Source organism: Mustela lutreola, chromosome 1 (genome assembly GCF_030435805.1).
Source record: "Mustela lutreola isolate mMusLut2 chromosome 1, mMusLut2.pri, whole genome shotgun sequence".
Taxonomy (NCBI): Eukaryota; Metazoa; Chordata; class Mammalia; order Carnivora; family Mustelidae; genus Mustela; species Mustela lutreola.
Window position 1 is genome coordinate 287,289,275 of NC_081290.1, and position 13,362 is coordinate 287,302,636.

General features: G+C 62.1%; 1 protein-coding gene across 10 annotated transcripts in view; it reads right to left on the reverse strand.

The window, feature by feature from the left end:
• Positions 1-13,362, reverse strand: part of SHANK2 (SH3 and multiple ankyrin repeat domains 2) — a 453,117-nt gene that overhangs the window by 302,701 nt on the left and 137,054 nt on the right. For 8 of the 10 annotated variants that reach the window (XM_059150585.1, XM_059150583.1, XM_059150584.1 and 5 more), the window contains 2 exons: positions 10,450-10,516; positions 9,924-10,094 (listed from right to left, as the gene is read on the reverse strand). In XM_059150585.1, the coding sequence (XP_059006568.1) occupies positions 9,924-10,094; positions 10,450-10,516 (238 nt within the window). The remainder of the gene's footprint in view (positions 1-9,923; positions 10,095-10,449; positions 10,517-13,362) is intronic. The other 2 variants (XM_059150591.1, XM_059150606.1) reach the window with 1 other exon arrangement.

Here is a 13,362-nt window from a genome sequence, read left to right on the forward strand (position 1 = left end):
TGGACAGATGCCAGGTTGGGAGACAGGAACGTGGGTCCTTCTGGCGCTTGGCTAAATGCTTTATTCTGAGGTTCTACGACCCGGCTGCCCTGGTGTGTTAACGAAAATTAAGATTTCTACGACCATCTCCGGACTCTGTTTGCTGCTGTCACTCTACGCAACGACAATGAGAACTCCTTGGGGTGCGTGCCCTTCCCTAAGGGCCAGGCTCCCCGAGAGCTAATAGGGTCCTCGGCCGGACGCCAGGTAGGGACGCTGCCTCCTGGCTTCGGGACACTGGCCGAACCCAGGCCTCGTGAGGGGTCCTGCCACGGTTCAGAGATGCCACCGCCGAAGGTCACAGGGGAGGGGCCGCCGTGGGGCCCAAAAGCGTCCCCGCGCTCTCGCTGGGAAGGTAAAAGACGTTCTGGCATCTGGGGGGTAGGCAGACATTGGTGACGCTGCCGCCCCCCCGGAGTTTCTCGCAGGGGTTTCCGCCTGTCCCGTCCTTCCTTACTAAGTGCCCAGTGTGTGGCCCTCCAGTAAAACCCACGGTCCCAGAGCGGGGAGCGCCGGGTGTGGGGGCAGGGAGGACACAGAGCCTGGGGTCCAGAGCGCCCCATCCAGCCGAGGGGATAAACAGTGCACCCCAATTTCTGGGAAACGAGCCACTACTCTGACTGAGGAAAGGAACGGGATGGCCCAGGCTCCTGGGGCAGGGTGGGGGCGGTGGTAAGGAATGCCAGTGGAAGAACCGCACGGCTCTTCAAGGAAAGGTGGGGAGTCGGGGGTAAAGGTGCTCTGGGAAGGGCGCAGCGGGAACACAGGCCCAGTAAGCAGATGGCACAGCCGCTGTCCGGCCTGCACGGAAGGGGTTGGGGAAAGAGAAGCTGGAGAACCAGAGCACTTGTAGGGCTCCCCACCAGTCACCTGAAGTGGACGCAGTCTTAGCGGGGCCTGGGCACTCTGGGTTTTAGGTTCTTTGTCCCCACGAGGTGGGAAGAGCTGCCCCATAAGAGCCCTGCCCCTCGGATCCAGTGCCTTCCCACCAGGCCAGCGTGGGGACGTGCTGACCAGTGTCTGGCCGAGCAGCGCATGCCCCGGTGCTGCTCGGGCTCAGGGGAGCTGCAGAATCCACGGGGCGGCCTGACAGGCAATGCTGGGTTCCTTCACACTCAGTCCGGGTTCCCCTGGGGTCACCAACTGTCACCCCCAGAACACAATTCCTTCTAAAAACACCTTCGGGATTCTAGAGCTTTCACCAAGAAGGCTGGGGGTGGAGACACATCCTACAACAGTGGCTAACGTCCAAGGAGCCAACTGTCCTCTCTTCGGGAAACCCCCCAGACTCTCTCTGCGAGCGGTGAGGTGACGGGCGCGCAGAGTTCCGGGGCTCTAGACCTCGCTCAGCCACACCGGCTCCTTTGTCCAAATGCACTGAATTCCTCATTGCAAAGCAGAATTTTGAAAACCTCAAAGTGGCCCCCCCACCCCCAGAGGGACACACCAAGGATGGGAGCTCAGGACAGGCCAGGGGCGCGCGAGAGAATGAGGAGGGGGAGGAAAGGTTGAGTTCCAGTGTGCAAGGGAGCCTCCGTGGGCAGAGCTGGGAAGCCCAGGGGATGTGCGGGCCTGTGGGGGAGCGGGGGAGCCCTCCTATTCTGCATCCTATAAGCCACAGATGACTGCTCCTCTCAGAGCACGGGGACACTGGTCTTCCTGGACAAAAGGGCTCAGAGAGAAAGACGAACATGGCAGTGGCCCCAGGCTGCTCCCCTCGGAAGGTCTTGGAACCACTGCTGCAGACTCCCGTAGGAGCTGGACACCGAGCTTCTACAGGACGCACAGCGGGGCTGGGGCAACTGGGCTCGGCGGTGTGGAGGTGGGTCTGGGCCGGACGGGCAGAACCCAGAACCTGCTGGTAATGTCAGCCAAGGGCACTGGGGCAGAAGGCAGAACAGGCATCCCCAGGGTCCTGCTCGAGGCGGTGGTGGCTCACCCATGGGAGGGCCTCCTCTGGGCTGGGTGCTGATGGCCCAGCGCTGGGGCGCACGGGAGGGGAGCTCCTGCTCAACCCCCATGTCTGGAGAACCGTACTCCAACAGGGACGAGAGCAGGTGTGCTGGGGGACAGGCTTGTCTGACGCCTCGGGGGGACCTGGGCACGACAGGTGGCTATGAGAGGCACAGGGGCTCAGGACAGCATCACACAGAAAGGGTGGCTCTGTGACCAGGGGCCTCAGTCCAAACCCCAGCTCCTTGTTACTGCCTCTGCCCCAACACGGGACCCGTTCCAGGGCGCTGGAAACCTTGTTCTCCTCATCTGTGAACTGGGGACATTGTCAGTGCCCCTTCCAGCAGGGCCGTCTCTGTGGTCCCATAACAGGCACAGAGGGCAACCTGGGCATCAGCGGTCCCTGAAACTGCATTAGCTGTTCTTGTCACCCATTGCCTCCTCCTCCAGGAAGCCATCCAGACTCTCATGCAGACTCTACAGTCTGTTGGGATTTAGTGTCCCCTCATGGGGACTTCAGCCCCATCCCGGCCCTCCCACAGGCATAGACCTTCTCCATCAGCAGGGAACCTAGGACAGAGTCCTGTTCCCGCTGACCCCAGGTTCGTGCCTGAGGCCTCCATCAGAAGCATGGTCTTGGCGGGTGGAGAATGGCACGGTGTGGCAAAGAGCCAAACCCAGACCAAGAGGCTAAGGGGTCAGGGGAGGGAGGAGGAGGCCACGCAGGGCTTCGGGGAGCAGGACGGAGCGGCAAAGCCAGCGGCTCCGGGGCCCCGCTCACCTCTCTGGGGCCCACAGCAGGGGCACAGCTGCAGACGGAAGAAAGTGTGAGCAGGGTCGGGGGGCTGTCTGGGGGGCTGTCTGGGGGCCCCGGGGGGAGGAGCAGGCCAGCAGGGACGGGCACCCCAGCCCAGGGCAGAAGGGGCACACCTCCCATGCAGCACGCCTCCGGGGGCGGTGCACGCAGACATGGCAGAGGGCCCCGGAGCCCTTGTTTAGTGCCCAGTGAGAACCGGGGAGCACGGGAGGGGCCCGGCAGCGGGCACTTGGGGTCGGGGAGGAGCTTCCCGCTTAGGGCCAGGCACAGGCCTAGTTCCTGCAGGATGGAGGGGTCCTCCCAGGGGTCTCCGGGGACTCGTCTAGTCCACCAGACGCTCACGCAGACATAAGGCCTGTTCATAGGGCGCACTAGCTTCGGGAGGGGCTCCCACGTGGAACACTTGGGTGTGGTTTTCACACTCGCCGGCTTAGTGGGAGCGCGGCCTCACCCACGACAGAAAGCACGCCTCGCGTTTTCTCCGCAACGTCACCCAGACGTCTCCCCACCTCAGGACGCCCACTCACGGGAGCACAGACCACGGGGCTGCCCCCTCTGCTCTGCCTCACGCCCCTCTTGCAAGATGCCGAGTGTCACGCCGATAGCTATAAGTGATGCGGGCGTGTCAGATCGCATCATCTACAAATGTCCCACGATGAGACGTGGCACTCGCTACCGGAGGGGCTGGAGGCCTGATGTGGTCGGGAACCAGGGGACGAGGCTGTGCTGACATGGAGAGGGATTTTTCAGCACCTCTGTGGCTGAGGGCCTGCGGCTCCCACCCTGCTGCTGGGGGGGATGGGGGAGGGGCTCTGCCCTAGGGACCCAAGCTGCCCCTGGCGAAGCGGTGAAGAACCAGGAGAGGCTCAGGTTTGGGGGACAGTTCAACCCAGGGGGCGGGAAGGAGCGGACGCATGGGCAGGTGGGAGGGTCTGCCGGGACCTCTCGTGGGACACACTGTCCCGCAGCCACACCTGTCCACTGCGTGTGGGACAGCACAGCCGGGGCCTCTGCGGGCAGTGACCACGGCAGGACCCAGCCCCGGGCCCGGCCACCCGCAGGCCCCACTCCGAGGCCTGCAGCATGCCTGAGCTCGCCAAGAACCTGCTGGGGACGGGGGGATGCAGGTGAGCCCCAGGACGGCCCACAGGCCACAAAGACAGCACACAGGGAAACATGCAGGTCACAGGACATCAAGGCTTTGCACCACTGTGGCACCTCTCCAGGACAAAGACAAGTGTCCCTGGGTTCCAGGAGAATACAGCCTTTGGGACAGACCGGAGGCCAGAGGATGCCCACGTCCACTTCCCCGAACAGCGGTGCCAGAAGTTGGCCACGGGAAAAACCCCATCCCAGCAGAACCCACAGGGAACTGTGGCCGTCCCCAACAGGGTGTCCCCTTAGCGCGTGTCCCAGCCTGTCCGCTCCGTGTTGGGATCTGGGGATAACACTTCTCGCGGGAGGGGCGCACAGCGGAGCGGGGCGGGGGAGGGGGGAGTACCGCAGCGGCAAGCCCTGCGCAGGGGGGAAGGGAGGGACAGCCATCAGCCTGGAGCAAGACCCATGTGGCCCGCAGCTCGGTGCCAGGAGGGAGTCCCGACGACACATGCTGTGTGGCTGCTCCCTCGGCCCCAGAGAGGCCAGAGGCACAGGAACAGAGTCAGCGTGGCGGGTGACGGCAGCCGGGAGCTCACGTCTGCTCAGGCCACACTCTGCTGGGGCTTCACCATGTCTCCCTCCCTCCGCACCTTGCTCTGGGGGTCCAGACAACTGTGGGATCCCCCCTCATTCCAGCTCACACAGCAGCCTGGCTTCCCGGAGAAGGCTCTCCCTGCCGGCTGTAACGGGGACACTCGGCACGGCCGAGCCCAGCCTGCCCGATCCGGGCTTCTCCCCAGGACCTGCCGGGCCCCTGGGCAAACCCAGAGGGGACCCTGGGTCTCGTTCACGGTAAGTGGCACATTTTAGTCATGAAGCTTCTTTTGAATCAAATCTGATTTATTTCACAGCAGGTGAGATCTGCCGAAGGGGCTATTATTATTATTTTTTTAAATAAAAGACCAGCGTGGGTTTTACATCCTCTTACAACACCCCCCCAACTAACATCACATTCAGAAATCGGTTTGAAAACACCCCCCAGCCGCCCATCACCTATGCATGTCAGCAGCGCAAGCAGGGACACGCGGTCTCGAAACCTAGCAACGGTAACCAAGTCGCCCTGCGTCGGCTCGCCAGACACAGACGCACACACCAGCCCCGTGTGCCTGCTCTCGAAAACAGAAGCCCCTCGCTTCTCTCTCTGTAGCTGCGGAAGGACAAGATGAATGAAAACAAACCTTGTTCAGCAGAAGAGGAACAACCCATGCCACTCAGCGCACCAGACAGAGCCTCTCCCCGCAAAGCCGGACAGAACACAAAACCACCAACCCTGGGAAAGATAGGTTGTCCCAGTGCAAAGCTTCTCAGCTGCCACACGCTTCATGCTGGCACAACTGTTTCGGACACCAGGTCCCCGGCAACCTCGCCGCGGGGACCACCATCCCACAGAAGCCATCGTGCCTGCCGCGCTGGCCAAGCCTGGAAGACCCCGGTGGGCTCGTGGGCTCCATGGCAGGGATTAACTTTGCTGCTTGCGGTGGCTGGGAAACCCTCACTTTCTCGGCGCTGGCAAATAAAACCACCAAATGGAGGTTGCGTTTAATTTTTTTAAAAGACGAAGAAAGTTCAGAAAGAAAGGAACAATAAAAGAGCCACAGCGATCCGCTGAGAGCAGCGGGCACGCCGGCCGGGCAGTGAGCAGGTTTCCCGACAAGATCTCTCCTTTAAAGGGACCGACGTACACCCACAGGCACTCTGGGTCCATTTCCGGATGCTACCGACCTCGGAGGGCCCGTTGGTCACCTCACTGCTTTTCAGCCTGTTTCCGGTCTTCCCTGAAAGCCGCATCAGGGTGTCCCAAGGGCCCTGCTATCATGGTGGCATCCGGAAAACAAAGGATCCGCCGCTCTCTGTCCGCGGGCTACGTGATGGTTTAAAGGGGCTTTTTGAGGAAGGTCTCGCCGACCAGGCGAGTCAGGAAGATGTTTTGTGCTGCAGTTTGCTCTTCTCGCAGCATCGAAGGCGACCTGACACCCTGCCTCCCCGCTGACCCCAGCTGGGAATCTGGGGATCCTTCCACCGTATTTCCCTTCTGACAAGCAGCCCAACACGGAGCGCACAAAGGGGAGGCTTACCCTCATCTCCTCCGTCCCGAGTCCTGACCCGTGGTGCTGGGGCTCCTAAGTGGTGTCCCAGCCCCACGAAATGTCTGATCAACTAAACTCTGCGCGTTAGCATCGCCGGCGGGTCCTGACCCAGAGGTGAGGGCCACCGGCCTCAAGTTTAGGACACATATCCCCGTCTTCCAATGTTTCTCACACCGCAGGGTAGCTTATAAATCATGATTTAATGCAGATCACAAAGGGGAAACACAGCCCCGTCCTGTTCTCTCCAGCACCCCCGCCACGTTTCTGGAGGCGGACGGGAATAAACGGAGGGCGCGTGGGCACAGGCTGAAGCCCTCCGGCGTGGGCCACCTGCCACCGCAGAGACCAGGAGCAGACAGAAGGGTGGCCTTGACCTGGACTAACTGACAGCACCCTCACAGGTCTTGAGGATGGGGGTTGGGGAGCCGAGCCACAGAAGCTGGAGCCGGAGACCACGGGGCCACAGGACCTCACCAACAGCACACCAGGGACCCCCAGCCCAGCGTGGCTCTAGAGCGACCCGGTGAAAGGCCCGAGAACACTGCCCTGGGCAAGCCGCTGCCCACGCCTGCTCTGCCCGTGCCCTGTGGGCTCTGCCACACACGGGAGGAGCAAACGGTACAACACGTGGCAAACACTCCAGTCCACGAGCTCGCGGGCCCGTATCATGCGCTCTGCTCCCAGACACCTGTGGCCAGCTGCCGGGAAAGCAGGTTTTTATTTCAAGAGGAGACGCGGAGGAGAGAGCTTGGAAAGGGGACACAGGCAGTGAGGGGCCATTCACTCAACAGGCACTTACTGAAGCCCTACTACGTGCCAGCGCTGCGGAAGGCTGACGCCACTTGGCTGTGCAGACGACACAGTCTCAAGAGACCGATACGTGACCACGTGAGGGCCCTTGACGGTGGCTGATGTGGTCCCAAAGACACGTCTTCATCCTAATCCCTGGATCGGTCTGAGGATCTCAAGTCGAGAGCATCCTGGATTTAGGGCAGGCTCTTGAGGCTAGGGTAGCCCGGTGCCTTCTCTGAGAAAGGAGGGGGGTGTGGATGCAGACAGCGGGCCACATGCAGCCGTCCCAGGACGGGAGCCACGCGGGCAAGGCCAGGCTACACCAGAGTCGGCGGGAGGCCAGGATGGGCCGACCCTGCCGACATCTCGACTCTGCACGTCTGGCCTCTGGAGTGGAGGCGGGCATCTCTTGACGATGGCCCCAGGACACAAGCATGTGGCCCATCCTCACGTTCTGAATCAGCCTGCCGGGGACGAGGGATCCTGAGAAGCAGAGGTGGGGTGGTGCTTGGACACCCAGCCTCAGCAGGCTGCAGGATATGAGACGGTGCCCGCAGAGGCCACCCTGGGTCCCGGAGTTGGGCTCCCTGAGGGGAAACTCTGGACCTCTGCCCTCCGAGGCTGGGCACCTGCGGCTGGGCGCCGGGGAACCCAGAAGCTTTGGCTGATGACTCATCAGGAACAGGAATGGGGTGGTCCTAAGCTCTGTCCTGGGGATGGGCTGCCAGCAGCCTGAAGACGCACTGGGGGGTGGGGGACCAAGAAGCAGCCAGGGTGGCACGGGGCCAGGACACGGAGGAGCGGGCAGATGCAACAATCCCAGAGGGGAAGTGCGGGAAGAGTCTGCTCTTCTGAAGTCACGCACCTTCTCCCACGAGGAGGCCACTGGCTGGTAGCCTGTCCCGCTCTGGAAGGGGCCATCAGGTCTGTAGGGGACATTCACTTGGGAACCCGGGGCGGGGGTCCACACAACCTAACAGGCCAGCCTTGGACGGACCAAGGTCTCTCCATGCCCAGACTGGCCCAGGGAGAAGGTGCCTGATGGAGTCGTCATGGGAAGAAGTGACCGAGGGGTGATGGGGGTGGCATCTCGGGGACCGGCTGGTTCAAGCACCACAGGGACGTTCTCAGGAGGTTCGAGCACAGCACAGCGTGTGAAACCACAGAGGGAAAAGGATGCCCTCCTATAGCAGGAAGCAGATGGCTTCCTTCGGGACACAGGATGTCCCCAGCCAGGAAGGCACCGGGGCCCCTCTCGGGTCTCAGGGCCTGGCCTCCCCCAGGGCGACCTTGTGGAGGTGACTCTACACCCCACATGTCCTCTGTCCCTCCTGCTCCGGGTCCCTGTCCTGGAGAGCGGCTACCCCACAATCCTGGGGCTGAGCTCTGGCAGTGGACAGAACAAGGGGTCAGGGCAGACTGTGGACGTCGAGGAGGGATCAGGACGTGGGGAGGAAACCATCAGGCCCTCAGATGGGCGCTTGTTCTGGGCGTTAGGTGAGGACGGGGGCCTGTAGAAGCTCTGCCTAAAACAGGACGTCCGCCCTCTGAGTGGGGGGGGGTCAGCTTGCATACCCCGAGCTGTAAGCCTTCCTGGGCATATCCTTCTGCATGGTGTAGGGTGCTGTCCCTCCTCGACCCCAGCACACACGGCACCTACCCTCCCACATGGGATCCGCCCTCCAGCGAACATGAGGTTCTGACCTTCCCAGACTCCCCCACACAAGGCATCTGCGCCCTTCCAGGAGCAAGGGCTGCCCCAGGGCGGAGGGTCAGTGAACACAGGGCTGAATCAGGGCTTGAGGACAGACGGACGGGCTCCAGGAATCAGTGCGTGAGGGTGTCCATGTGCACATTTGTGTGTTCTGGGGCCAGTCTGCCAGGTCGGTGAGACCCTTGGTCAGGAGACTCCGAGGACATGCGCCTCCTTCCTTCCCTCCCTGGAGGTCCTGGAGGGGCCTGCGAAGCACACACCTCTTTGGGCCACACAGCAGAAAAGCCGGCAAGGCAGGTCGAGGGGCGTCCAGTCCTGCCTCAGTGGACCATAGAAGCTGGTCCCGCATCTTCACGGGCCACGAGGTGGTCTGGGAAGGTACAGACCTCGGTCCTGGCCCCATAAGACAGGGAAGCCACACTACGGTCAGTGCCCCCACGACTCAGGAGGGGCTGCCCTTTGTAGTAAAAGTCCTGGGTCCGGACGGCTGAGCAGCGACTGAAACGTGTTCACTCAGCCCACAGGTACTCCGTTTGTGATGCGAGAGAAGAAACCGTCCGTTGGTCCAGAGCCGCCTGCATCCATGCACGAAAGCTCAGGGTACCTCAGACCGGACGAAACACCCACAATCTCCCTCCTCTTTGTACGAGCAGCTTGGTCTCTCTGGCCACCGCCCCACGCCCCCTTCCACCGTGCAGCCCCATCGAGGCCCGAGCTCGGAGCAGCAAGGAGGGCAGCCCTGGGCTCGCTACCACCCCAGACCGCGCGGCTCTGGAGGCTGGGAGGGCCCCCCGCAATCCCTGTGGTGGTGGCGCGGGGCCCGCACACGCTCCCTGCCCGTCCTGGGCCGCGGGCCCAGCAGCTGAGACTCTCAGGCCTCAAGACGACCCCACTGCACCGCGCTGGCCTCTTGCGGTGGGAACACGGAGGGAAGAGAGCAGCGGGCACCGAGCGGGCTCGGCCCTGTCCCTACGGGGCATGGCAGGCCTGACATCGTCAGTCTTTACGATGTGCTCGCAGAGCAGCTATGCGGCCAGGGTGGAGGCCCAGGTCTCAGGGCAACACCACAGTTTGCCCTGCCTCACGGGAGGGACCATGTCGGCATCGCGGGCCCTCGGGAGCCCCGGGTGCCCCGCTCGGGGCGCTGGAGGACGCAAGCGAAGCATCTGGTTCCACACCCTCGTGCGGGTCTCAGACTCCGGGCGGGAACCAGCCACACACCGAACACGGCAAGACTCGACAGCCAGACACGTGGTCACCCTCGCCGGCGGCAGCCAACACTCATGAGGGGCACAGGCATAAGACACAGATGCCGTCGGCCGCCTCTCCGAAGGGCGGATTGGCGCCGAGTCCGAAAGCTCACCACTGCTGGTCCACTGGGACTGCTCCCCGCTGCAGGTCCTGTGCCAGCCCGGCGCCGGCGGAAACAGGCCGGTGGGCTCTTCGGGGATGCAGGGCTGCGCCCAGCCGCCGGGTGGGCGATAGGGCAGAGGCGGAGCCCCAGACACAGCCCTCCTGGTTGGCACAAGGGGTACTAGAAAGGGGAAGGGTCATGAGCACCTCCGCGGGGCAGAGGATCAGCTCAGAGATGGGGGTGTCTCCGCTGCGCCTCATCTAGCTCCCGTGTCTTAGCTTAAGTGGGACAGAACCTTCCAGACAACCCACGGACACAAGCTGCAGATTCGTCCGGCTGAGCAGGTGCACGGCAGTGCCTGCGTGGGCCGCGTGCTGTGAGTGACGGCTACGTGAGAACGGACTTGGCCAAGTGGCCAGGGCCACGCTCTCGGTCGGGTTTTGCTAACCGCGGTCCCCGAGCCAGCCGCGGGAGGATTACAGAAGGCGGGGAGCGTCTCCCTCCAGGCAGAGCCCGTCCCCCACAGCCCACTCACCGATGTCGGTCTCCTTGTGGTTCTTGATGTACTCGGCCAGCTCGAAGTTGCCCGCGATGATCGCCACCTGCAAGAGAAGACCCGGCGTTCACACGTCAGGGGCAGAGACGGGCCGTTCGCACGTCCCCACCACTGACGGCCGTGCCGCGCACACACCCCCTCGCCCCAGTTTTAAAGCAGGAGGCGTCCGTCTCCCTTCAGCTGTATTCAGCTCTAACAGACACACAACCTGTGGGAGTTTAAGAGGCTCGACGGAATAACGACTCGATGTACGCAGAGGGTGGGAAGACCACCATGAGGTCAGTCAGCATCTGTCACCTCGGACAGTGACAAAAATCTTCTTTCCCCATGATGAGAGCTTTTGGGATCTCCTCTCGTGGCAACTTGCCAGCGCACTGTACGGCAGGCACCGGACCAAACGCCACGCCTCCACGACCGGTTCCCCATCTGCCTTGGTCCTCCGACCCTGGGAACCACGAGTCTGACCTCTCTTCCTGCAGGTTTGGGCCTCTAGATTCCACACGTGGGTGAGATCACACGGCTTGTCTCCCAGTGTGACTTCCTCTGCTTAGCTAGATGTCCTCCAGCCCCCCACCTCCGTGGCCACAAATGGGATCAGTTACGACTCCTAAAACAGCAGCCCCAGCACCCGTGGGCCCCCAGACCCTCAGAATCAAGCACCACCCTCGCCCCCAGAGCCCCTGGCCGTGTCATGAGATGCAGCTCTTGTCCCAGGAGAACCCACAGGAGAGTGTGTCTCGGCCCAAAAGGCCCCACAGGGACCACCGGCACAGCTGCGGGGTGCTCGGCGAGCTGGCACCTGGAACCCCCAGCCGCGTGTCCTGTGTTCCTATCAGGCACGCCCGGGAGCCCCGTCCTTCTGATTAGACACGAGCCGTACCCCAGAAGCAAGGGGAAGTGGCGCCTCCAGAAAGTGCACGAAGCTCCTCACCAGACTTCGGGTGGGCAGGAAAAACTCCGGCCTGCCAGGATCGACACCTACGGGGGATGGTCCCAGTGCAGGCCCTCCAGATCAGCGGGCTCAAGCGAAAAGGCCAGGCAGGAGGTCCCCGGAAAGACCTGGGTCAGAACCAGGTGGGCAGGGCTGCCAGCACCCCACATGGGAGGCCTGGGGCTGAGGCGACGGTCCACACCCCCAGGGGCAGCCCGCCCCCCAGCATCTGCAGAGACAGACAGGGCTGGAAGCTTCAGGGAGGACAATGCTCTTCCAGGGACCACCCATCTGGGACCCCGGCTTCCGAGCGTGGACCTAGGACAAGGACAGGGACAGAGGGGCGGGGCCCAGGTGGGAGGTCCACGCGGCGCCCTGCGGAGCTGGGGGCCAAGCCTGCTGGCTCTGAGGGGTGCAGACAGAAGGGTCTGCCGGGCAACATGAAGCCTATGACCCAGTGTCACTTAGGTGGCAGCTGGGCAGCTCATTCTGTGGTTCCAGCCCAACCCTCAGGGGCACACGGCTCCCACGCCCGTCAGCGGGCCATCGGCATCAGAGACAAGTAAGAGCTGGTGGGACTGGGGACCACAGCAGGCCGAGCGCTGCTGCCAGGAGCGTCTGCTGGCACAGCCGCAGTGGGAGAAGGTTCCGAGCGCCTTAGGACAGAGCTACCATCCTGTCCAGGAGTCCACTTCTGGCTCTAGACCCAGAGGGCCTGAAAGCAGATACGATGGTTAATTTTAGGTGTCATCTGGATGGAGCCACAACAGCCCACACATCTGCCCCCAAAAGTACTTGGGGATGTCTGTGAGGGTGTTTCTGCCTGATCTCTGACTCCCGGTCATGCAGCTCGGGTGGGCCTCATCTAATCAGTTGAAGCCCACATGGCCCAAAGAAGCAGATTGGGAGGGACAACTCCTGCCTGCCCGCTGGGCTGGCACAGAAAGGTCTTTCGACCTCTAGACCTTGGGCCTGCTGGCTCTGAGACCAGGTCTCCCAGACCGAGACCTACACCCCCACTGTCTGGGGGTTCAACGTCTAGAAGTTTGTGATCTAATCAGTAGGAAAAGTCAGACTACAACGATCCAGCTGGTCTACCTCCATCTGCGTTGCTCATCCCCACCTGTGGAATCCCCAGGCGGGTGAGCAACCTCCTGGCTCTGTTGCGGGGGGGCCACGACCCTCCCCACCCCGCCCCAACCCCTCTTATGCAGAAGAATCTTCTGCATAGCATTAAGCAGCCCAATGTGTATGAAATATTTACGGTTGTCAAGGCGAGAAAAAGCCATTAAAAAAACATCTGAGAGAGGCATAAAAGTTTAGCGTTGCACACAAAAGAACGGGAGGTAATTATTTCACATCGACCGAATGCATCCTCCCCCTCCCAGATGGATTTGCCAATAAAATGCAAATTTCTCCTCTGAAATAGCACCAGCTTTGAAGGACACTATTTGCTCCCGGAAATCTTGATAAAGAGCAAATGGTTTCTCTATGTTTGCAGAGAACCAGCCTTCGAGAGAGCAGCCCGAGTCAGAACCGTCAGGTGGAGAGGGATGAGCACCCAGGGGCGGGGAGAGTCTTCTCCACGCCCCTCAGTCCCGCTCGCCCAGGCGGGGCCTGCGTCACAGGGATTATGGACACTGGGAGGCTAGCTTCCACCATGGGGTAATAAAAATGCCCATCGTGCCCGAGCTCACAGCCGGGACAGCGCCTGGCTCGGCACCCAGGCTCCCCAGGCATCAAGACGCAGCATCTGATGGTGTCCTCGTGGCACAGCTGTGTAGCCCTGCCATGATTCCTGCCTCCCAGACAAGGAGGGAGGCAGTAAGAGCTCAAGGGCGTTGCGTTTCTACCTTACGTGCAGGCAGGCCCCAAACTTTGGAAACCAAAGCCTCGGGGCTCGCAACCAGGTGCCACATGTGGCCTCCCGTGGCTCTGACCACAGGCGATTCCTGGCACCC